The 25770-nt window shown below is 37.1% G+C and overlaps 1 protein-coding gene and 1 long non-coding RNA gene across 8 annotated transcripts in view; both read left to right on the forward strand.

Annotated features, from left to right (window-relative positions):
- LOC118968761 (uncharacterized) overlaps positions 1-4536 on the forward strand; it is a 45003-nt gene extending 40467 nt beyond the window's left edge. For both annotated transcript variants that reach the window (XR_005056594.2, XR_012127213.1), the window contains exon 4: positions 3937-4536. This is a non-coding gene — a long non-coding RNA (uncharacterized lncRNA). The remainder of the gene's footprint in view (positions 1-3936) is intronic.
- A 494-nt stretch (positions 4537-5030) lies between these two features.
- CHD2 (chromodomain helicase DNA binding protein 2) overlaps positions 5031-25770 on the forward strand; it is a 129349-nt gene continuing 108609 nt past the window's right edge. The window contains exons 1-6 of one of the 6 annotated variants that reach the window (XM_037000531.2): positions 5031-5506; positions 7796-7863; positions 8426-8505; positions 13409-13481; positions 17948-21049; positions 21393-21525. In XM_037000531.2, the coding sequence (XP_036856426.1) occupies positions 21464-21525 (62 nt within the window). In that variant the 5' untranslated portion in view covers positions 5031-5506; positions 7796-7863; positions 8426-8505; ... (1 more) ...; positions 17948-21049; positions 21393-21463. The other 5 variants (XM_073227225.1, XM_037000530.2, XM_037000535.2 and 2 more) reach the window with 5 other exon arrangements.

Genomic DNA, 25770 nt, shown 5'->3' on the forward strand with positions numbered 1-25770 from the left:
TGGCATTAGTTGTTTGTGATTAAAAGTACAGTATGAAAAACTGTTTGGAAGCTCTGAGTTTGGGATGGAGCCTTGTGTGTCTAAGCCAAGGTTTCCCCAAAAGCAGAGTCCAAGACTTACACAGAGTTAGCTCATTTGAGGAGCGATCCAAAGAAACAGGGATGAGGGATAGAGGGAGGGAAAGGAGAGAAAGCCAATGTGAGTGTCAGACATTTCTCCCAGCAGCCATTGTTTCAGTGTCTGGTGCGCCATTCCATGGGATATGCTGAGTCTTATGTAATGTGTTTCAGAACTGTCCACTGGGGGGATGAAAAACAGAAGCATTTATCCTCAAAGATGGCCCCACAGACATTATCTTCTCTGAATTTCTGGCTTGCACACATGCCCACATGGGTATCAAAGAAGCTTTGGAACAGAAAACAAGATTCAGGGCTAAGGTGAAACTTTACTTGCTGTATTAGTTAGGGTTCTCCAGAAAAACAGAATGGGTAAGAGATACAGATATAGGTAAAGATATAGCTATAAGGAATTGGCCCATGTGGTTATACTGAGAAGTCTCATTATCTGCTTTCTGCAAACTGGAGACGCAGGAGAGCCAGTGCTGTGGTGCCGTAGATTCCTCCAGAAGAGTCTTCTGATCTTACGCCTAGAAGGTCGAGATCACATTGTCAGCTTCTGAGAGCCAAATGGGGTCAGCGGGTTGGGGTCCCTGCATTCGCTGTGCATCTGGGCCCCGGATCCATCCACTTCCAGTGTGGTACCGATGTGCTCAGTGTACCTGGAATCCCCCAGACCAGAGGTTCTCCCTGTAGGATAAATCTTCGACCTTCTGCTGGAGTTGGGGATGGAATGTGGGGTAACTTCTTCTCAGATTGCTTTCACTCAGGGCTCCTTTTTTAGCCTTCTCCTCTCCTCCACCTCAGTCCCAAAGGCACTTGGTTCTGGTAGTTTCTGAGTCTTTTGAGCTATTTCCAGTATAAGTTGGGTTGGATCTCAGCTTTCTCAAATCTGCTAAATCAGCTACCACACATCCATGTATTTTCCAGCTTTTGAAATCGTGTTGCTCTTTTCTTCTGTTCTCCTTCAAGTTTAGGATTAAAAAGAGAAAGAAGGAAAGGGAGGGAGGGGAGGGGAGGAGGGAAGGAAGGAAGGAAGGAAGGAAGGTAGGAAGGAAGGAAGAAAAAAGAAAATCTGTTTAGTACAGTTTTAGGATGGAGCAAAATTAGTTGCATGCATACCATCTGCCATCTTAGCCTGGAACTTGACTGCAGATGTACCTATAGCTCCTCCTCAGTGTCCTTCCTGCTTCAACTTACATGTCAGTTCCTCAGAGAGGCCCTTCCTGACCACTCAACTGAAATCAGGCCCCCATTATCATAGTACTTACCACTACCTAGATTTTTTTTGTTTATGGACTTGCGCTCTATTGGAATGTAAGCTCCATGAGAACAGATACTCCAGTCCATGCAGCATCCCCAGCTTCTAAAACTACCTGGTATATGGAAGAAACTCCGTAACTGTGTTTGGAAATAATATTTGAGTCAAATGAGCTTCAATCCTGTGTGTGATGTACCCTAGGGAAAAAGGACTGCCTCGTATGAAGAAGGAACAGGGTGTATATAGAAGTAAGACAGAGTCTGTGTGTAAATCATGCAGAGCAGCAAGAGAAACTGCAAAGAGCAGGAGCAGAGCTGCAGGAATCTGGAAAGGCGTGTATTTGAAAACTGTCTCTGACTTGAGTCAAGGCCATTCTAGGTTTCCACCGAGCCTCCATGATGAGCTGGGCTGACCATCTCAGGGGAACAGCGCAGCAAAAGGTGGTCCTGGAGGTCAGGAAACAAGGAGAAAAGCAGCCCCCGCAGCCATCTCTGCCTCTTCTTTAATTGCTGCAGGAAAGGAGGGCAGAGATGGGAAAAGATCTGGGAAGCTCCAGGGAAGCTGGGACACAGCAGGGAAGCACTGTTTTGCAGGTTGTGAGGCTATATTATGCTGGAAATGCAAGCTGCTGCCCCCATTTCATGTACCAGGAATCCTTATCTTCAAGCAGGAACATTTTGGGTGTCATTCGCCCTCCTGGAGGAACTGAAGGTTGCGTGACCTTTATTTTGTTAATAAAGAAAAGTTACAGGTGCTTGTTGTAACAAATTAACATCTGTCACAGATGTCACAGGCAAAAAGTTTTTAAAAGAAATTTACCTTCCTTTCCAAGTGTCAGCTTTTTAGCTCAGCAGAATATTGAGTTAAGTTTTTTTTTTCTTCCATGAAAAAGGTCATACATTCACATGGTTTAAAATCCAAAAGTCACAACGGGGTGTAGAGTGAAGGGTCCTTCCCATCCTGTTCTCCACCTCCTGGAGGCAACCAGTGTAAACAGACCCCTGTATCCTTCCAGAAATATTCTCTGCCCATCCAGGTTTTCTTTTGGACACAATTAAATTGGAACAGAGGTAGTTAGAGCCACATGCTGAGGACTTTCCCTTAAATGAGTCAAGGCTAAGGCTCTCCCTGAAAGAGACAGCAGGAATAGGGACCAGCATGACTAGAGGAGGGAGGGTAGAGGGAATAAGATGTGGTCTGCTAGGTGTCAGGAGCTTTTAATTTAGGACAGAGCTAGTCTAAGTCTAAGGATGGATGGCTACAGACATGTTACAGAAGAAATCATGGGTGTCGCATGTGATAGGGACTAAAGTTTCAATGTAGGAGATAAAGGCCCTCATTGAAGAGGACATTGGGTATGATGTAAGCTTAGAAGAAAGCGGTTTTCTGTAAGCCACACAATGTGTATCTTCATATAAAGGAGACATTCCACAGTTGAGCTGTGGGGATCCATAATCAAGGAAGAAACAAACCAGAGGGCTATGTAGATCCCATGTAGCATGCTGGGAGATTGAGGGCAACAGGGTGGGGCCCACGTCTGGGAATTAGGTTAGAAGGGATCTGATATTTTCCAATTGGAAGAAAGCCCGATTCTGAAGGTGGAACACTTCAACGAAGTCAGGGAGGCAGCAGGTGGCACGTCAGACGGCTCCACAAAACAGAAGATCCAAGTGAACCTATTGGCAAGAGGGCAGTCTTCAAAAAGAAACCGGAAGAGGCAGAAGGGAATGGGGTCTGGAGCCCTACCCAGGCTCAGTCCTGGTGCCAGAGTGAACCTGAGCAAGTTAAAGTCCTGTGCCTGTTTTCTGATAGAGGCAATACACAGGGCTAATAACAGTCTCTTATTGGGGTGTTGTGTGTGATCAACTGACAATCCATAATGAGGGCTTAGAACAATGCCCCGCACAAAGCTAAGTCCATGCCTTTCAGAAGACATTTTAAAAAAGGCCTGCTCAGGCCTGTTGTGCTGGCACAGTACTTGGTGATAAATCTAGAAAAACAGAATCAAAGATGGATTTCAGATAGTGGTAGGAGGTGGAAAAGGGAGGGAACAATAATAGCACAGCCAAATACACCAGGGAGAGTGAGGAAAAAGGGCTCAGGGTGAGTATTTTTCAGGGAAAACTGTGTCTTGTTGCAGGTCTACAATGTTCAAAGCTACACTGTGTGTGGGAATGTCTCTTGGAAATTAAAATTTAATTTCAGTTAAAGAAGCATTCTTTCTGTATGCCCACTTGAAGCTCAAATTATATTGCTTAGAAGGGTAGCCAAGTTGCATAGAAGGGACATTAAGATCTGTAAGTCAGGAGACTTGGGTTCCAGCCCTAGTTCTGCCCAAGTGGCTGATGCAATATTGAGTCAACTTAATTAACTGTGTCATTTTCAGAAGAAAGGGCCAGTCGTTTCCTAGGCCCCCCTGAGTATTGAACATTCTCTGATCCTAACCTTGGGGCAGGGTCTCAAGAGAATTTAAGAGTTGTCCACCTTGGCCCAAGAGCCCTCTCCTCAAATAAATACGTTAAAACTAAGAGCATCTGGTGTTCCTTTCCTTTTCTCCAGGTCCCTTGACAAAAGGAGCGAGATTTCAAATATGCTGCCAGGGGGAGAGAGCCACCTTTTTCTTTTCCCATCCACTTCAGGAAAATTTAGGTTTAAGTTATTCCTGTGGTCGGCCTAGAGTTGCTTGCTACCAGATTGAAATAGGAAGACATCATGGAAAAAAAAGAGATTTGCTTAAAAGGAACTGAAGCTTGTTTGGCCTGATCCTCTGGGAAGTTGGACAGGTAGAATGTGACAGTTTAGTTTCAAACTACCCCTTTAAAAATACTGCCCTAGAGGGGAGATACTGATTCGTCAAGGCCTCAAGGCACTGGACATAACCACGAGGCGGTCTGGCGTAAATGGCAACAAGCAGCTTACAAACCCTCAAATAAATGGCATCTCAATTTGAATATTGGGTGATGGGGATGCCTTGGTTGTAAAACCACTGGTCCTGACTCTGTGACCTTTAAGGACTAGCTGTTTAGAAGAAAAATCGTGAGGGTTCTGTAGCTGAGGAGATATGGCTGCTTGCCCGAGGGCTATGAACCTGCATCTCGTTTGTCATCCCGTCAGTCATTTTCCTTTTTTTAAAAAAAAAAAAGAAAAAAAAAATCTAAATTCAGAAACACCGAATTACGAGCTTTCTCCGGAGGCGAAGCCCTTATCTTTAGAACACCACACTAATAATTCTTGCCTGGCCTAACCCGTGCTAAAAAGCCCCCAAGCCTGTCCGGAGGGGTCCGCACTGCGGGGAGCAAGGAAGCAGCTCAACTCCCAGCCCAAAGGTTCCATCACCAACCAATGGCGAGCCTGTACCCCTCAAGAAAACCAGAAACACCTACGAGAGGTGAGTAGCACTAGGAATAGCCTATCTGCGTGGAGGTATCTGAAGGGGTGGGGCAAGGACTAGCCAGTAGTATCGAAGTAGTTGTTGTTAGGCGGGAGGAAGACGTCTGTGAGCGTGCGTGAGGCCGCTCCCGGGAAGGGGTGGCAGGAAGCTCACTCAGCCAATGGCCGAGGCGGGCGGGCAGCAGTGCGCGTGCGCGCTGAGTCCTGGGGCTGCGGGCGGGAGGCGGGGAGGTGGGGGGAGGGGAGCGGACAGGAGCGCGGCGGAGCTCCTGCCGCCGCTGCAGCCGCCGCCGCAGCGAAGAGGCCATGTTGTGTGGTGTGTGGGGCGGGGGAAGGAGGAGGAGGGAGTAAAGCCGAGAGAGGAGACGGGAGAGAGACACCACACACACGGCACAAGATGGCCGGAGAGGCAGCAGCTCCCCGAGCTGTCAGGCGTTTGGTCGCGGCCGCGGGGACTCCCCCGGCCGGCGGGGAGCTGCACCCGGGCTGTCCGCAGGCCCGCGGGAGCGAAGCGGCCGCGGATGAGGCGAGGAGGGCGGTGTAGCGGCTCGGAGCCCGCGTCAGAGGCGCCCGGGGCGGCCGGGCCCGCGACGCCGAAAGCGCCGCTGCGGCAGCGGCCGCGGAGGCTCCCCGGGGCCCGGGCGGCTCGAGCTGGCGCGGGCGGGAGGCTCGGTAGGGCGGCCCGGCGCGGGACTCGGGTGCGGGCGACCAGGAGGTGCCGCAGCCGCGCTCGGACCCGGTAAGTAGCCCCGCGTCTCCTTTTATTGTCCTTTGTCCTTGGGAGGAAAAGCAAAATGTCCTTGAGCGCGCGAGCAGGAGGGGGCGGCGGGCCGGGCCTCGCTGGCCGGCTCTCCCCGAGCGGCCCCGCCGGCGGCGCTGGCTGGCTGTGCGGGCGGGAAGCGCGGGGGGCCTGGGGCTGGGGGCGCGCGGGGCCCCGCTGCAGACCCCGGGGGCGGCCTCGCTGCCCGGCTCGGCCCCGCCGGGAAAGGGGCGGCGGCGGGGGGCCGCGGGCGGGAGCCCGACGGGGACGGCGCGAGGAGAGCCCCTTCCGGCCCTGGTGAGTTATTTTGATATTTAGGATAAAAGAGAAAATCCCTTTCAGGTTCTCCAACGGGATTTTAACCTTTCCGGTGAGGTGGGAACTCATCTTCATGGACGATTTTAAAAGAACAATGGAACCCTGACTACGTTTAAGCAAAAATAAAACTTGTTATTTTTTTTTTCTTTTGGGTGTTGGCTTTTAACTCTTTCAAAGCCGATTTTGAAAACGGCTGCAGTGTTACAGATGAGAAGGTATTTGCTGCTTATTAAAACCTTACGACGTTCAGGTTGTCTTTTAAAAATAGAAGTTGGAGAAGTGCTTCTGGTATTTAAAAAATTACGAAGACAAGTTTACTATATCGTCAAAGCAGTTTAAAATGGAAATAGAATTTAATTACGGTGCTAGACGATGACGTTTGATTATCAAGATAGTTTATTTTACCGGGGAGGCACGCCAACATTATTTGACATTCTGATGTTTGAATAATGATTAAGTATTTTCTTTGGTTCTTTTTAAATAAAGGTTGTAAGGAGCCGTTATCTGTAACTTATCACACCTGAATGTTAGGACGTACTTAGGTCAGTTCCTATACTTTTCAAAAGTTTAAATTGATCATTTTATTTTTTTAAAAATAAGTTTTAAAATAAGGTACATTATCACAAACCCTGTTTGACAAAACTTTTACAAAGGAATATTCTGACACCAAATCTCTTTGTGAAGTTACTTTCCCGTAGTGTAAATATTAAAGTAGGACTGTTCTCCGTAATGGGCGATGAAGAGGAGCCATATTTGTTGCATTTCTTGCATGCATAAAAATCTAGTTATGTTTAAAACGGAACGGTATTTTAATATATATTGGTTTCGAAAAAATTTTGTGGAGTCCTCTGTCTAGTCTGAATTTAAAAAACTGAGGGAATTTAATGGTTTCACAAATGGCACCAAACCATTGTGTGTTTTAGAATATATTTGTCTTCATTCTGCGGTAATTGTGGTATTGTAAAGAAATAGACCTACGTGAAAATAGTGTCGGATAGATGCACGTAGTACTTGCAAAACCAGAGATACTGGTGTAATCGACTATATTTCTGAAGGTATTTTTGTCAGTCAAGTATTTTATTTTCCGAATAGCTTTCGTATGGTGCTACATGTTAACATCAGTTGCGCATATCTTGATTTTACAGAATATGTTGTCCGTACCAATTTTGGTTTTTCAAATATTGTTGAAAATTTTCAACATTGGAAGTGGTTTAAAGTGAATATTCTGAATCTGGCTTTTCAGAATCCTTTTTGAATAGTGAATGCAAAATGCAAAATAATTGCTAGCAGTTTAGTTAACCTCATAAGGTCTTTTTACGTGAGAAATGGGGGAAGGGAGAGACTGAAAATGTGGAAACCTTGGTTTGAAATTGAATGAAGATCATAGATAATACGTTTTTAGACTTCGTAAAAAGACAAAGCTAATATCCCACTTGGTGGGATCAAATAACTTGTAGTTTAAAAATTTAAAGTAACCAGTGGCCATTTTAACTTCACTAATTTCTCCTGGAGGAGTTAATTTTTAATTGCTCATAATTGTGAAAGGTATTTCTAGGTGGAAAGGAAATTTTAAGATGATTTGAATCTTTAAAATTGGTAAATTTTCCTTTGTTTTCGTGTATTGACTAGCATCTAAAGAATAAAAATTAAGGTCATAATCTTAAGTCTGTCCAAAGATACGAATTTTCTGTATTTCTTTCTGATCGCAGTGCCTTAATCTTCTCTAGTGTCCGTGCAACCAAAACATGGGGAAAACAAAGACTGATGATATCTATAAGATTCTTAACTTAACCTTAAATGTACAGGTAGTGTGTTGATGAGCTGACTCTTAAAATTTGTCCGTAGATGGATCATTGGAATATGTCCTCATTGTTTCATCACATTGAAACTTTGGCCAAGAATAGTTTAAAAATCAAACATTGATACCATCTTCCTTTTTTGTTTTCAAAGGTAACTTACAAGATTAATATAAAATTTGGTTGATGATGGTTCTGAACAAATAACAACTCTTATTTGAGGTAAGACTGGGTAAATTGTTATTTTTAGATAAAAGTAAGCTTACTAGGTTTTTATTTTTTCTGTGGTAATTTACATATCCAGTAAGTAGGTGTGATCATGAATATGAGTAAAGTAAATATGTGAAATAATTTTACAAAGCCTTTAAACCTTTTCATTGAAAGAAAAGTATATGTGCGTAGTCACTGTAACTTAGTGTGCCTTTTGAATAGTTTAAAATACTGAAGGTCCGTCCTTTTAATAAGCCTTTGTTTAATTTTGGCAACAAGCAAAGACTGATTATGTTTTGAGGAAAATCATGAACCAAAGATACACTTTTTCTTTTTAGATCTGTAATATACTGTACAAGTAATTTAAATCTTTTAAATAAATGAGTTTATTGGAAAATTTGAGCTAGGTAATACACTACTAGATGATAGGGAAGAACCTTTAAAAATCTGAAATCGTAAACATAGGTTTTTAGTTTTTCTTTTATATTAAACAAAGTTTTAAAACACTTATTTCTATTGCTATTGGTTGTTCGACCAATAAACTGTTTAGAATTCCCTCCCCCCGCCCCCAAAGGTATGCCATTTTGAAGACTGAGACCGTGGAGTTTTATCCTTGAGGATATTGTGTGCGAAAGCCTGTGTTTCAGATAGCAAGTAAGTAAATGTTTTTATCCAACATCCGTAATTTAATAGCTACCAGCATTTGAGTAGGAAAATAACACTATAAAGTTTGTCAATGAAACATGAGCTGTAGAGTTTATATCTCAGAAAAGGGATGGAAAAAAAGTCCATCACATCCCTTTGCCTTACATCAAAGCAGTTTTGTATTAATGTTAAAACAGTTGATACACATAACTTGTATTAGCAGTAAGACATTCAGTACTTTACAATAAAGTAATGCTTCAGGATTATGATCAAATCAGTCGAGTCATCAGAATTATGTCTTTACAAAATCTGAAATGCATTCTTTCAGCCATTTTTTGGATGACATCACATATTAGAAATGACTTAGAATTTTGCATTTGCCGATCTTAACAATTCTTAAACTATTTCAAAAAGTAAAGTCACTTTCAAATTCTATTTCGTTTTCAAATAATCATTTTTTACTCATTTTTATAAGTTGTTTTTCAAACATACAGAAATGAGTTATCTTACAGGAAACTAGAAACACCTCTAAATCTGTAGTCTAGTAATTGTTTTTAATGCATAAAAGGAAGAAATAATTTTTGACATGTATGTTATACTTTGAGTAAAACTATATGTTAATGAAAAAAATACATCCACTTATCAGTTATGAATAAAGAACATTTCCTGAAAATTAACACTCAATCTGGAAATTAATGTCAAGCTGGTATTAGTAAGGGATTTACCATTAGGAATATGTAATATAATAGATATCTTGGGAAATTTTAAGAATAGTGAAATAACCAGTTAATATAAATTATCCTTGAAATTTATGTGGAAATCTTAGCTGTTGGCTCGTTCTGTTGATTTGAATAAGTGATAATAGTAATACTTTCATTTCCTTTCCTTTAACTAAGTTGTCCTTTTCAGACCTTTCCAGTTTGATCCAATTTGTGTTTTTTATAGTGGAGAAGATAACTAAATGTTCATTTCCAACTATAATGTTTTAAAGATACACACAAAATAGTCAAAACATATTTCTTCCTAATTTAACACAAATGCCAAGGTTAGAGTTTATTCTCTGCAAATGATAGGATATTAGATTGGCATTCATATGTGGTTGGGCATTTAAAAAACAGAATTGGTCCTCTTTACAACACAAACATGTGAACTATAATAATGGAAGTTCAAGTATAAATGGGTAATAAACTTAATAATGGCCTACCAGAAATACAGTTTGACCCAATACATACAGAAATTAAAAAATGAATGGTTGAAGGAGATTAGACATGTTAAATGAAGATTTTTGTTTTATGTTTAATAATACAAATCTAAATGGTAAAACTTCTAAATTAATCCCCAGTATAATTGAATACAGCTTTCCTTTTATCACCAATAATATAAAAGATTTTAATAAATCACATCTTAAAAAGGCCTGCATGTACTTCCATCTCTGGGATAGTACTAACACTCAGTGTATTTTGATATATGCTGCTTGAACCACACTTGAACAATAGGTAATATTTTTTTTGATTGCCAAAAGTAATGGAATGCATAAGGACAAATGTAAGCATAGATACTATTATTTTAAGTTAACAAATTTTATAAGTATAAATTAGTTTACTATAATTATGCTTAAGAAACTGACAAATACTTAAATATTTGTTTGTATTTTAGTATTTTGAACTAATTATTAAATCATAAAAATCACCTGATCAAGTTGATTAGGTTGCATTGCAATTGTTACTATGGTAATAACTTTAAAAATTATCTGAAGATTGGAATGAAAGAAGCTGTGCTTATAGTTAATCACAAGGTTTTCATGAACCATGACATGACACTTAGAGGCTACATTATGAGAAATAGGTAAAAATAAATTTTCTTTCAAGTTCAGTTTACTATTATTCTACAAGTTTATTGATCATTTAAAAATTTGGACTATGGACAACCAATTAATTTATCTCCTGAGATTTTATTCTTTGTTGAGAGTCATAGGGGAAAAAGGTAATTTGAGGACATCTTCATCTCCTGCATTAATGAGGGTGTGTGTGTGATAGAGTGGAAAATACAACTAACTGATTCATCAATCAGGAGACCCAGCGTCTAATGTCAGTTAGCCCTAAAATCTTGGCATTCTTTCATTGTAAACCTTAAGTCTCCTAATTTTTAAAAAATATTTGAAGCTTTAAATCTTTTAAGATAACCTTTCAATGCTTAAATTGTGCAATAAAAATAGGTAATGTTTATACAAACTGGAGAATAGTTTTTGTCATTTTTGCACTGCAAATCATTATTTCTGGTGAAACTACTTGACTAACAGGAGACCTGGGCAAGTACCCAACTTTCTTAATTTTACACACTCCAAAATACAAAATAAATAGTATAAATGCACACATACTGGAAATTTAGTCTTAAAAACCAGTTAAAATGAAACCGTCTTTAAACAACATTCAGAATGCTTCAATGAAGCATTTGGATTTCTAATTTAAAAAACATTAAAAGGTTAATGTATTTAATGAAATATTTGTAGCTGACCATTGATATTATAAATGAGGGTTTATAGCTTATGTGCCTGACATAATCTATTTCATTTTCTTTAGGAAATTTCTCTACTTCAGGGATAGAGGTCCTCATTTTACCAGCTACCTCCTCCTTCCATTGAATAGTTCTGACTTTTAATATTCAAATTGGCTGTTATATCTGAGTGTTATTAGCTTTTGCAATTTAAATTCAAGGGTATTCTGAACTTTATAAATAAAAATTATTTGACTTGATTGTTTATGTAACATTCAGATAATGTATTTCCTGCAAGTTAGTTTTGATTTATACATTGTGTAAAGTCTACATCTGTTTTAGAAAAAAAATCCTTCACTTATTCAAACTAAACCATATATTTCAAATTGATTCATTTTCCAAATAAGCCAATCAAGCCAATACTCCTAGTGTGTACTGCATAGTAATCATAGTAATTTTAATTTAGGTCATTAATCTAGATATTTTGCTTAATTTTAATGGTTTGTGAGTTGTAGCAGAGGTTTTTCTTACACGAAAGTGGCTTTATCACTACCTTATTTTTGTGGAAGATTTCTTAGATTTCATAGTGCTCTCAGATTTTACTCTTAATGTAAGTATTGTTTTAAGGATTTTCAAAGGTGACAAAGTATTCTAAGTAAAGCACAAATGAGCTAATAATATAGACTTGACCAAAGCCAGCTCTGCTTTTATTATAAGCATTCAACATGGACATTATACCTATAATTTCATATTAAATGAGACTGTAAAATTAAAATATTAAAGATAGGTAGGAATATAAGTGAAATCATCTTTTGTAGTCTGTTTAAGCTGACCCTGACTTTCCACCCTCTTCAAGAAAAGGCAAAGTACTATGTCAGTTGTTGGGAAGGAGATGGTATGGTAGATCATCATACATTAGTGCCAGTTATTTTTGCGGTGCAGTGTTTTTGTACTTGTTTCTGTTTTTGGTGGAGAAACCAGAGGCACATACTTGAAATGGTAGGTAGCTTTTCTATAAGCACATTATCAGACCACTGAAGAGTTTCCTTTAGACATTTGCCAATTTTCCTGAAGTCAGTTGCACCTTTTTTATTAGGGGTCAAGTCAATTTATTTAACTTGGTTGATCTAAGTCTTGTTTTTGTTCACAAATACTCTTATTAAGGTCAGATTAAATCTGGAAGCTTAAAAATAAGTGATGCTATGCTTTTTGTAAATTGCTTCACTTTTTAGCTTTCACCTTACTCTTAGATGTAATTTTGAAAGAGATCTTTGTTATATTTCTTAATTATGATTAGCCAAACTACTAAAGGGTTTAGATTTAGTAAGATAATCAGGAATTTGCTTTATAATTTGAAAATTATAAATTGTGGTTATGGAGAAACATTTGGGTAGCTTAATTTTCTTAAATTGTGCTTTAGCTTTCTAAAAATCCTTAAATTGAACCACTTTTTAATATTTCAAGTTATAAACAGCTTTTTTTTGATATTTCTATATATTACTCTGATTACAGTAATCAAACTTCAGCACAGGAGTTACTGAAAAAAAGTGTGTACCTGTATTCAGAAGGTATTTGACATAGGGGAAATATTACCTTCTATATTTAATTTCTGAGGTATTTCAGTCTAGTGAAAAGTATGGATATAATATTTTTGATACAAAGTATGTATTTAAGAAAGGGTTAGTGTTGTTTGAATTGAGTAGGTCAACATAATTAGTAGTAAAATAGTTTGAAATTGTGCCTAAGATTTCCTAACACTTTATCTTGTAATAGTGTTAAAGTACTTAATAATATGAAATAATGTAATAATAAGGAGTGAGAAACATGGCCTTGCACATGGGTAATATAAGTTTTCCTTTAGAAGACTTGGAAGTATATTAGATGAAATACCAGAAAATAAAGTAATTCCATACAGTTAAGGAGTGATGTTTGCTCTGTTAAACAACCAGTTCTCAACTCCAACTGTCCCTTAGATCCACCAAAGGGCCCCAGATTTTTACCCAGTCTTTTGGAGTTCTTGCTAACTGAGACTTAGCATGTTTTTTTTTTTTTTTTTTAAATTAGGATGTCATTGATACACAATCTTACGAAGGTTTCACATGTGCAACATTGTGGTTTCAGTAGTCACCCATATTATCAAGTCCCCCTCCTACCCCATTGCGATCACTGTCCATTAGTGTAGTAAGATTAGCATGTGTTTTTATAGTAACTTATTCTACAGATGAGCCTCTTGTGCAGCCAAATTTAAGGTCCTCTTGGTTAGAACTTCTTATCTTCTGTCTTTGTTCATAAATGAATGGATGTCTTGGTCTTCTGGCAAATGATGCTTATAAGATGTTGACATTTCTAAATAAATCATGACACCTTAACCTGTTTTTGTCTTTTTCTTTGCATAAAATTATATTCTTGTTTTCTGCAGAAATGTGAATCCCGAGACAGAATTCTCTCATGGGCCTGTAATATGACATAAAAGATGTTGATGGAAGCATTTAGTAAGTTTTATCTGTTTAATTTGTTTGTCAATTTTAAATATGACTTTGGAAATTCTGCATAATTGAGTCTGAGTAAAAATGAGGGATTTAGTGAAGCTCAAAGTAGTAGAAAAATACAACATGGTTAAATGTGTGTGAAGTTTATTATCAAACTTTTTCTTAATGAATTAACTCCAAGGTATTACTATATTTATGTTCTTCACTTAAACTTGGACAAAGTTAAAATGCAAAGAAGCCCACATGATGTTTCTGACACTCTGCCCTAGATCTGGGTGTTGGTGAACTACCCCCTATTTTTGTAAATAAACTTACTGGGAAATAACTGTTCTTTCATTTATACATTAAGTCTGCTTTGTCATTATAGCGGCAGAGTTGAGAGAGGTTGTAGTAATGGCTACAAACCCTAAAATACTTTTACTATCTTGTTTCGTAAATTAAGCTTGCTTGTCCTGTATCATCCTTTCTGTATGTCAGCTTTTCCCTACCTATGTGGAAATCAGAAGCCCTTGGGTTCTGATGTGGCAATAGTACATACTTTTCAATGGATTTCAGTGTAGTAATTCTAATAATAAGTGATTCTGAACTTTTCTTAAACTTCAAAGCCCAACAAAAAGTTTCATATTGGGGTTATGCTTGATATGGCTACTACTACCATGGGAATAGTTTCTCTAACTCCCAACCTGTGAAATAGTTGGAAAAGAGTTAGTACTAAGGCTATGTGAATGAATTTAGATGAGTTCTCAAAAGTATTTATTGACAACTTTTTGGATATTATAATGGTATTTTAGCTGTTTAATAAGAATAATTGTTTTTAAATCACATTTGGGAATCTAGATTCTAGGGGATAATGTTTGTTTCTGATTACTTCATCTTCCATTGTATAAGTGATTATTGGGGCCTGCAAAATAGCAAAGTTCCATTTTTGTTTCTTGGTGGGGGGGATTGTGAGGACAAAGGTGAACTTGCCCGATGTAGTATAGTTACTGGCCTCATGCCTTTTATTTTGAAAGGATTAATTGCTTGGCACATAGTGGATGCTCAATAAGTATTTGTTGACTTACTGCATATAGTTTCATTAAATGTTATTTATCAACTAGTGTTTTGGTCTGATTGAAAAGCAAAGTGAAATTCATTATTAAAAGAAGTTTTAATGGTTTAAATAGTAACTTTTAGGTATGTCTGAAAGCCAAGACTTTGACTTAGTAATAAAAGCAATAAGAAAACAAAACTTGGACTCTCTTAACATGTACATGCAGTCAAGTTTTAATAGGAATACTGGGGAAAATTTGATTGTAAAAGCTTAAATAACATGACTTTCTTACTTACGTTAATTGATCTTAAACTACTCATGATCAATAGCTGGTGGTCTTTTTCAGATCATTTTGTGGTTCGTTTTTATGCCCACCTTATTTAGTACCCAGTCTGTTAATATATTGAAGAGTTAAGCTAGTTTTGGTAATAAGACAAAATTTGTGAATTCACTATTAAATGTTTTCAAATTTAAAGACCAGTAAGATCAAGTCATAAAACCAAGAATCTTAATTACATGTTGAGAAGGATTGATTTTCATTCCTTATTGTAATTCTGTACACATTTATCCATTTGGTTTTACAGTATTTGAGTTTTAAGATAGTATGAGTTATAATAACTTAATAAATTGTAGCATTATTAGAGTCCCTCTTTTTAAGTTAATCATTAATCACTCCTGTTCCTTTGTGCTCTTTCTTCTCCCCCACATTTTTTGTTGCTATTAAAAATGGGAATTTGCTGGAAAATATTAGAGGTAAGGAGATTGCTTGTTTTAGAGAGCCCCTCTTAAATTTGGTCTAGTAATGAATCACTTTGATCAAAACTATTTTACAGTATTCCAGTGTTTTTGGAACAAATTTACTTAGACTTTAAAGAGAAGACCTCCTTGCTTTATTTTATGTTCTAAATTTCTGGATGTGCAATATTTGGGGATTTAAGAGGTAGTAGTTAAATACTTACCTTAGCTTACTTAAGTGTGTACCTTTGCTTTTGAGAATTGATATATTATAACAAGCAGCTTCCCTTAAAAAGGAGGTACAAACTAGTTAACGTCATTGTGGGACAATTCTAACTTTTCATAGTATGGAGCTTGAAGTTTGAATGTGAAATATGTAAACTGTAGGTCTGTTTCATGATGGAATTCTAGGTCAAACCATCATCTCTTCAGTATGTGTGCAGTGATTCACAAGTTGTAGAAGGTAGGGCTTTGACAGTAAACCCTAGTTTTCTGTTTTGATTTTATCCAGATTAAATTCTCTTTTTAAGCAGGAAGTGTTTTGTCTTTAAATAATAGACCCCAAGATCCTATGGATTGTCAGAGGTATCATTGCTATTGGAATATAAATTATTTTGATTGAGGAAGGTTAGTTTGTAGGTCCCCAAGTAATTTATTTATTGTGGTATATTGGAATAATAGCTAACATTTATTGAGGTCTTTTTATATGCCAGGTAATGTAAAAGCTGTAAGTGTAGAACACTCATTTAATCCCATTACTGCTATATGAGGTAGGTACTACCGTAATTTCCGTTTTACAGATGAAGAAATTTGGATTTTGTCTTCAAGAAAATTTCAAGCTCACCAAACTCATGCCTACTTGCTTTTTAATTTTTTTTAACATAACTTATTTGCAAATTCAGTTTTTGTAAGAATTTGGAATTCCATGAAAATAAGTGGCTTACTCCTAAAATCCTCACTGTTTTGGGGATGCTTTGATGCTTGACTGAGCACTTTTGCTTATTAACAAAATTCTCACATTTGGCCTTTGGCTTTTGCAGAAGTGCAGAGTGATCATGGCCTTTTAATATGATAAGCATTGTCTGCTTTTTCTTGTAGCATTCTTTCTCTTCATTTTCTTTTTTCTTTTTTTTTAAATTAAGGTTTCATTCGTTTTCAACCACCTGAAATACATGACAGTGTATGTGGTAGCATGACCAATATGCTAGTATTTTCTTACCTGTTTTTGTCATACAAGTTAGTACATATTTTATTGAGTAATTCTGTAATACTTTTAGTGTCATTAGGTTTTCTTTTGAAACAACTAACAAATAATGGATTTAAAAGGAAATTTCATGATGTACTGGATAAGTTTTACCTCTTGTTTTGTGGTGGAAGAATATAATTGAATTTATCATTTAATGTACTAAGTTGAATAAATTAACACATATAGCCATTGAACTTGTGACTTGACATCAGTTCATTAGTGTCATTGTTCATCATACTTGTATTTACACCTCTATGTCCCTCAATTTTAAGGAATGAGCATTTCACATGAAAAGTATTTTTACTGATGGGAAGAATGAGTTTATTTAGTTCTAGGCTGGAGAGAAATGGAAAAATATGGTAAAGAGAAATGTCTTGTGTCTGATGTTTATTACTGATCTTGTGACACTTGTTTTCAGTTTTTGAATATGAGTGACAGTGTCTCTTGGTTACCAAATGGTTTGTTAAGTAGATTTTTATATTGTATATAGTAGACAACAAAACCTCATTATAGTTTAGGAGAGAAGATATTAACTATCTAAGGAGCAAAAATGCCCTTTTATTTAATAATCTCCTAGTTGTCCAGACTTTCCTCTACAAATTTAATTGGAGAGCTGTAAAATTTATACAGAATACCAGCGTTAAAGTTGATTTTTGCTATTATGTTTGATCATGATGAATCAGGGTGATTTATTTGATAGTAAGATCTCTGGGCTTTGCACTTAACTGTTAGTCCAGATTATTTAAGTAATGATTTATTATTCTATGAGAAACATTTGGTATTTTGGCAATGGGAGTATTTTGTATTTAATTTGAGATTTCATACTATCTTAGTGCACATACCAAATAAGCTAGGCAGATATTTTGCATTTTTTATTTTTATTTATTTAGTGACTGCATATTTCCTGTATTCTTAAGATACACAGAGATGGTGACATGTATATTGGTCATTTGTATTATTTAGGCAAAATTAACATCTGTTGGACTAGAAAACACTGTGGTGGTTTTTTAAAATTTAAATCCCTTAAGATTGTTTTCCATAATTAATTTTATTTGGAGAAACTTGGGAAGTTTTCTGCACTGAGATTTAGAAACCATAGTGTTGCTGTAATGTTTTATAGGATTTTTGAATTTGAGTTTTTCTGCTTTGCAGATAGTGTAACATTACATTTAACTGTCATAAATTTGACTCGAACACTGCCACTTTTTTAATGGTTACTTATGTATCTGTGACAGTAGAATCTATTATGCATATGCAGTCTTTCCATGAGTCTCATTGAGAAGTGGGGTATGCAGTGCATACAACTTTAATACACTTTAATAGTTTAAAGCTGCTACAGAATTAAAGCTTTGTGTATGGTAAGAGTATCTTCAAAGTGGGTGGGTGATCTCTATTTGAGGGACTAAGATTATTGGTATTCCAACAGCGTTTTTTTCTTTTAATGTTTTCATCAAGCACCCAGTCAGCTTGAAGAGTCTCAAATGGACCCTACCACTGAGAAATCAAGATGGCAGTCCACTATGGGGAATTGAGGAAAATGGATTAATACAAGAGTGCTGTGATAATACACAACCAAGACAGGGTTGTTTTAACATGGATTTCATGGAATGAATGAAGATAATAGGTTTCTTAAACAACACAAATGGACAGTGGATTTGACTTTCTAAAGACTTTTTGTATCATGAAAACAAGTACATTTTTGACATTTGGAGAAGAAAGATGGCACATTAACACAGATGATAGTTTATATGCCTGGAATTTTTTGCAGTTTGATTTGTATGAGTATGACCTTGTGAAATGTTAACTTTAATAAAATTTCTAACTCTTTGAAATTTCTCAGTTTGGGCTTTTTATTTTTTTAAGCTGAAGTTTCATTAAATGTTTAGTTAATTGCTTTAAATAATACTTTGACCTTTACAGTTGCCCAGCAGTAAAGTATGTTGAATAAAGCTGGTAAAATGGAAATGGTGTGCTTGAAAACATTTTACATGGTTGACTAAAATTTGTCTTTCTTTACAAAGTTGTAGAAATGTATTTGTGCTTTAAGAGATGGTCCTTTGGTTGAAATGCTGCTTTCTGCTAAAGTGAAACATCTTGCAGAGTAACTTAATCAGTGGATAATAGAATGTTTAATTGCCATGGAATTTCAATGAACTTTTAAAACAAAATGCCTTTTGCCACAAAATTCAGGATGAAAAATGCAATGTTTTCTGGGTTATTTTGTGTGATGGAAAAGGAAGGTTCCTTTTATCTATGCATTTTAATATTCATTACAAATAAAATGTTTTGCACTACTATTTATCTGAATATTTAAACTGATGCCTCCTGTTCTCTTAATATTAGGGGAAGAGGTGTTGGATTTATAGTGAAGTGTCCTTAGGGTATTCATAAAAGACTTAAAATTTTGGTGGCAATAATGTCTTTAATAGAGTTGATATAAATGAAATAGAATTATGTATTTTATTTGGAAATTTAGAATAAATGAGTCACATGTCATTGATAACTTATGTTTGAATTCTAAGTGAATACTTGAATCTTATTTATTGATAACCAATTAATGGCCAGTTTCAATAACTATTATAAAGACTTTATTTTAAGAGACCAAAATGAATTACTGATTATACTTTGCCATTATACAGAGAACAAGGAATGGTTCAGCTTGAATTTTTGTTGGGTGAGAAATAGTTCATATTGAGTTTGTGATTACTATTAAAATACCATGTACATGCATCCATAATGAACCATGTGCAGCATTTGTTCTTATTGACTGGTCTGAGGTGGTTGGTATGTACAAAAAAAGAGTGGAATTTTGGATCTTGATTTTGGCACCAAATTACCTTGTAGAAAGTATGGAATTGAAAGCAGTTTTGATTTTGGATTTTACATTTATGTAGATGCAACATTGTTGCCTTTGTTGGGTATAATCTAAAATGGATTTATTCAGTTAGAGAAGGACATTGTTCTTGGCAGATTAGTAATGTTGAACAAAGAGAGTTGATTGGATTTTTGGATGTTTGCATGTTTTCTTGGGGTGCTTGTTGAAAGGAAAAGTTGGATCATTTGTTTTTGGCATTCATTACTAATTTTGTTTCCATGGGTCTCATGCTTTTGCTTTATTTAGATTTGCCCAGGACATTGCTTTGATACAAAGTATCATTCAGACATGACTTAATAATGTATCCTTGTTGAAGAGGGCATATACTTAGAATTTGCTTTGAAATACAAAGAATGGTGCCATGTGTTGTGTTCCTTTTGCAAGGAGTTTCTTGGGAGTTGTTTAATGGTGACTGTGTTCCTTACTTTTGATTTAAGAACTTTGTTTTGCCTGAATAAGTGTGAAGTAATATACTGTGGTTATGAGAGTTTTTTTGGGTAAAGTTTACAATGTTATTCAATGGGTTAAAAGATTTTGTGGAGGTACAAAGAAAAAATGAGATTCTTGAATAAAAACTAGGTGCATTATTTTTTGCTCTAATGCAACTGAACACTAGGGAGGCGCTCTTGAGTTGTACCCCTTTCTTCCAGATGGGATGGAAAATTCCCCCTTAAGCTTGGTCTTTGGGTAATTTTTAAGCTTCATGAAGAAGGCAAGACTTGAATTTAATTTATGAGACTGAGGTTTTGCTTTTATTTAGAAAAAATTTTACCCATGGGGGGGTTAATTTTTTGAAAAATAAGTACTAAAGTTGAGCTTTATGTTCTCTAAGAATTATCCCTCTTTCAAAATGGCTTGATAAAACACCACTTCCTGTCCAGAGAGGAAGTTATTTTAGCTCAAGGACTGAAATATTTAGCAGATCTTTAGACAAAAGGAACAAATTACATTTCTCTCTGGCTTAAAAAGGGTGTTTGAGCCAGAGGGGGTTAAGAAACCCTCCCTCCTCCCCCTGATGGGGTGGTCTGGAGGGGCAGGGAGGTGTGGGGGTAGGGGTCCTCAGGCTCCCTGGGATGGAGGATCTTTTTTTTTTTTTGGTGGAGATGAAGGGGTGGGTCTATGGTACATCACCTGAGTTGTGGGGTAAATGTAGAGAGTGTCAATCAAAGGCAGAGCTCTCAGAGCTGGGAAGGAGGCTCTAGATGGCGGCTGTGCCTTAGAGAGAGCGCGCTCTGCTCCCTGCCTTCTCCTCACTTTACGCAACTTTCCCTAACTTTAGGGCAGCCTCAGGGGGCCCCCGCAGCCCCCTGACTCTCCTAGTCTCTTACTGGGGTAGATTCGAACCATTTTTAGGGAGAAAAGCAGCTGTTAGGAGCTTTCTTTTCGTGCCTTGTTGGAAAGAAGCAGCCGTACTGAGAGCCCAGGTCGTTGTTTTTTCCAGCTTAGAAGCCATGGCGCACCTCCATTTTTGTGCGCTCTCCTAATGAGGTTTTTTTTCTTCCGGACCCTTTTTAGTATTAATTGTTGCTTTATTTTTTTGACCAGTTAACCTATTTGAAGATTGTTTTATTTATTTTTCATTTTTTAACTGAGAATTTTGCTTTTTATTTTTAATTATTTGGGATCTGATATTTTTCTACTACTAGATAGGACTCTTGCTTTGGACCTACTACATGGATCAGGTAAGTTCATGATCGTTAGCGATAATTTTGGAGATGTGTATGTTTAAGTTTTCTTTATTTTCTATAAATATGAGAAATTCCTGAATGACGCAATAAGATACAGAGATTGTTATTTGTATCCAGTGTGTTACTTTGAGAAACTTTGCTTATTGGTAGTGATGATTCCTCCTGTTCGGTTTATCTTCTTTTTTTCCCTAAGGAAAAAAATGGAAATATTTTGGTTTTTTTTGGTGTTTACCGCTTTTGTTTTAAAACAATATCGTTGCATCGTCAGGACTTTGTTCCTGATAATAAAAACCATCGATAGAAGCTGGGACCTTACCTTTCTTTCAACTTTTGACAGTAAATACCTGGGCACAGGACTTCAAAGCAAACACAGATTCCCCCTCCCCCTTAATATTTAAGAATTAAAAGATGATGAGAAATAAGGACAAAAGCCAAGAGGAGGACAGTTCGCTACACAGCAATGCATCGAGGTATGAGCTATCAACTTTCTTCCTTTTTTCTCTATTTTGGGGAAACCTCAGCTTACATTATTTACCTTGACAGGCAAGGGTAGCTGTCTGTCTGATTTTAGGTTTTTTAATAATTTGGGTTTGTTTTTTAAAGCATGACCTTGAGATTGCTAATATGCCACACCCTAATTTTTTGGTAGCAATTTATGAAAGTTGAGTTGTGACTTAAGGCCTCTTAACAGCAGTCAAAAGGTAAGGTACCTTTATTCAAGGGAGCCTTTCCTGTAAACTACAGTTTTTCTGTCAATAAATTTCAGTTTTTAGGTTTTTGTGCTGTAGAAAAATGACCTTGTCGGTTTAGCCATTGCTGCATTGCACCATTTTACATACAAGGCAAATTTTTTCTTTGAAGAATCTAGGATACCCAAACTTGTAACTGAAGGCCATAGAGGAGCCTTGTGGTAGTAAATTATAGTAAATAGACATTTGAGAAAGTTATATGAATGAAAAAATGTACATTTAAAAATGAAATTAGGAAAAGGACTCTTTGACTGATGCCTCTCAGTTTATATTTTTATTTGACTCTATATTTCTTTTGATACTCTTGACATTTTAGGAAATTTTGATAAGATTTATCAAAACCTTTACTTGATGGTTACAGTTTCTGTATTTGTGAAATCTAATCTGTGATTACAGAAATCCTGGAATACTCTCAATACATTTGTTTTGTGTTTGTTGCTGTGACTATAATTGTATATTTTACATTTAAAATATTTTAAGTTTTGCATTGATATATACATTCAGACAATGCTTCCTGACCGGTAGATGTAATACCTTATTCTCGCATTTTAGTTGTAGCTGCTTTAAATTTATTGATTTACTTTGACAGAGTCGCCTGGAATGCTTTATCTTCTGAAGCTTAACAAATGTACTGTTTGTTCAAATCATGATTTGTTTCACATCTGTTGGACTACGTTTTAGCGACTAAGTAATAAAGCTTCTAAGATGTGTTGTTGTATGATCTGTATATTTTTAAAAGTACATACGAATGCATTTCTTGATGTATTGTGAATTGTCAATGTTATAAATCTTAAGCAGTTAATAAGGTGGTGATTGATTATGTGATTTCCTCCCACCCCTCCAATTTTGCTTTTACTGTTAGGATATAATTTCTCTATTAGTGAATTTTAAAGTTTTGAACGGGGTTTATTACAAACGTTGAATTTTTGTTTCATTAAAATATTTTGACCCTTGCCTTTAAAAATACTGTTCTAAATTCTTTTTGCAAATTGAGTTGTCACATAGTTTGGACTGTCTTTAAACTGACTTGCCCATGTAAACTGTTACGGTTAGATTAGGACAGCAAACTGTACTAGACCTACACTGATTATTCTGAAAAGGAATGGTGATTTGAAGAAAATAGGAATCCCCTGGTATAGTTGACAAATTATTAAAAGATTCAGTATCTAAAACTGTTACTCCCTTGAGTATGTATGATTTACATAGTTTCACGTGGCTTTTGACTTATGCAAGGTTTGTGGTTAACGTCATTGATCAGAGTCTGCTTTCTAATTTAAAACATCAAGCGGTGTTGCTGTTCTTTTTTAATAGTTTACTCTCATCTAGAAAACAACTTGGAAGTTGTCCTGCATTTGCTTACTGGCAGTTGGGGTTACAGTGTAACAAGGAACATGCACTGTAATTTTTAAATGGATTTTGTCAAAGTATATTTTGATTCGTACACCTGATGAATGTCAAAATATTTCAGGGACTCTTTGAAGAGAAGATGGAGTTTAAATTAGTTACTCTAAATTGTGTACCTTAATAAATGTACATAATTATGACATCACTTCCCTTTTAAAATTGTAAGGCTAAAGGATGTTAGTGTTTTACTGCCGTGATATTTTCTGCCAGCTAAAATTAAGGAGACTGTCCAGGTAACTAAACTCTAGTACTTTGTTCCTTCATCCATTGGAATTTCTCATTAAGGACCTAGTTTCTATGGCACAAATTCTAGTGTTTAGGAAATACTACAAAAAACCACTTTTGTAGCCTGAGCCACAGGAGAGGAAGGGAGGAGTTTGCAGGTCAAGTAAACTTTGGTCTGAGAATTACTTTAGGGTCTTGAGTGCAAGTTAGGCAAGCCTGGTATTTTACTGTTGGAAATAATGCAGTACTTAACAGTTGGAGCGACTATGTAAATTTGTTATTGTGTTGTTTTGACGTTAATGCTTATGTTATACTTTGTATATCATGGTTTTTGAAGATTAAAAAGAACTTAGAAAAATACTGAAAAAATTTATCTGTAAAGTTTATAAGTATTTGAAGCAAAATTTTAGTGATGGAGCTATATAGAAATGTATATATACCACACACTTACCTACATACTCTGCAGCTTGGAGTAACATTTCATAATACCAAAGAATGGAAACAGGAGAGAAGGAAATGTGAATGTAATTGTGTGCACGCACACAAAGAGCTCTTATGTGTTAATAGGATCTTGAGTTTGCAGTTTATACCTTAAAAACTGCAACAGTTTATTAATTTATCTCCGAATCGTCTGCCTTTGAACCAGATTTATTTTTATAACCTGAGGTGTGGGCAGAATCTGAGTTTTAATGAGTCTTTCAGCAGTTACTCTAAAAGCCTGGGATGATGATAAATGGCAGAATGGAGTTGCTTGTGGACGAACAGGCAGATTTTTAAGTGGCAGCCATTTTATAATGCTGATAATTTTTAAGAATCGGGATTTTTGAGAAAACAAAATAAAGTGAATTGGAACCTCAAATACCAAAACCTTTTACTCTCCTCTCCTTTTTTTAGTTCTTTGGTGCTGAAATAAAGGGCAGCTTGGTAGGTAGTGCAGACAGAAGCTCTGTGAGCCCCTGGCATCTTGGTGCAGGTCCAGCTCAGTCACAAAATGGCTGTTCCTTTGTGCCGCAGCGCTGACAGACATACTGCATTGCACTGTGTACTCGCCAAACAGCAGGAAGTTGCCGTGCCGAGTTCAAAGGCCGGCCGGCGCCGTCGCTGGCGCCGAGCGCTGATTGGCTGTGCGTGCGCCTGGTAACAGCAGGTCAACAGTGGCGGCCTTCGGGTTGGCCCCGCCCCGTGGCGTCAGGCGCCCAGCACCCGGGAGGAGCGAGCGCTGTGACGTTGAGCTGCGTGCGCAACCCGGGTGGTTTCGCCGGCGAGGCGGCTCTCGACGGGAGGGAAGGGCCGCGGAGGCCGGGGACTCTCCGGTGGGCGGCCTGAGCCTGACCTGTTTGGCTCGGGCAGCCCTCCGCCTTTCCCTCGAGCCGGCTGTACCCTGCTGCGCGGCTTTGCCCATTCCTCGAAAAGGTTTTCCTCTTTTAGAAGCGGCTTCTACTTTCGGAGAAAGTGAAAGGCACTGGTTGGAAACCTTGAAATCGGAGACCTACCAGTTTTGTGTATTTTTCGGTTTCCTTTCTCATATCGTAGCGGGTCTTTTTTCTTGTTTCTTTTCACCTTTTTTCCCTCGTGTGTGAAGAGATTACTGAGCTTAATTTTGTTAACACTGACCAAAACCTTTTCACTGTCACAGGAGATATTTTTATTTTAGTTGAAACGACTTAACGGGTGTTACAGCTCTTGTTTATTAGTACATGGCTCATAAACAAAGGGAAGATAATTTGAGCTTGTCCCCGTGCATTTTTACATGGTGCCACCATACATTTTCTCAGTTGGCACTTGATGGAGAAAAACTCAGGTCAGTATGTGCAAAATGATTTATTTTTAAGATTAACAACGTGATGGTTAATTAGGAAACAGTTTAGGAATTTTCACTTAATTATAAAACATAGGGATAACTTAAAAAAGTAACAGGCACCCATTACTGTGCAAACAAGTTCTAGAAAACAGCTGTTAAGTGTTAATAGCACTTGATAAATGACTGACTCCCAAAGCTTGGCTGATTGTGGAATAACCTGGCAAAAGACATCTCAAGGGTCCCCATTCTGGAAATTTTGATTAAGTCCTGGTGAACCTGGTAAAATGCCCTGGTAAAAAACCCTTTCAAGGATATTCTGGGCTGGTTGGGAAAAAAAAATCACAATTTACCTCTGATGACTGAGAGTAAGTCACAAGTAATGAGTTTAAGCACGAAGGAAAAGTGAATAGTGTTTCCCCGATGTACCTGACAAAAAGTTATACCTTTTTTGGAGTATTTTTAATAGCAACAGGAGTGAGCTGTCATGTCCTTGGCCATAGTTAAGAAATTTTTTAATGAGTAAAATAACGTTAGTT

This window comes from Manis javanica, chromosome 18 (genome assembly GCF_040802235.1).
Source record: "Manis javanica isolate MJ-LG chromosome 18, MJ_LKY, whole genome shotgun sequence".
NCBI classification, from domain to species: Eukaryota; Metazoa; Chordata; class Mammalia; order Pholidota; family Manidae; genus Manis; species Manis javanica.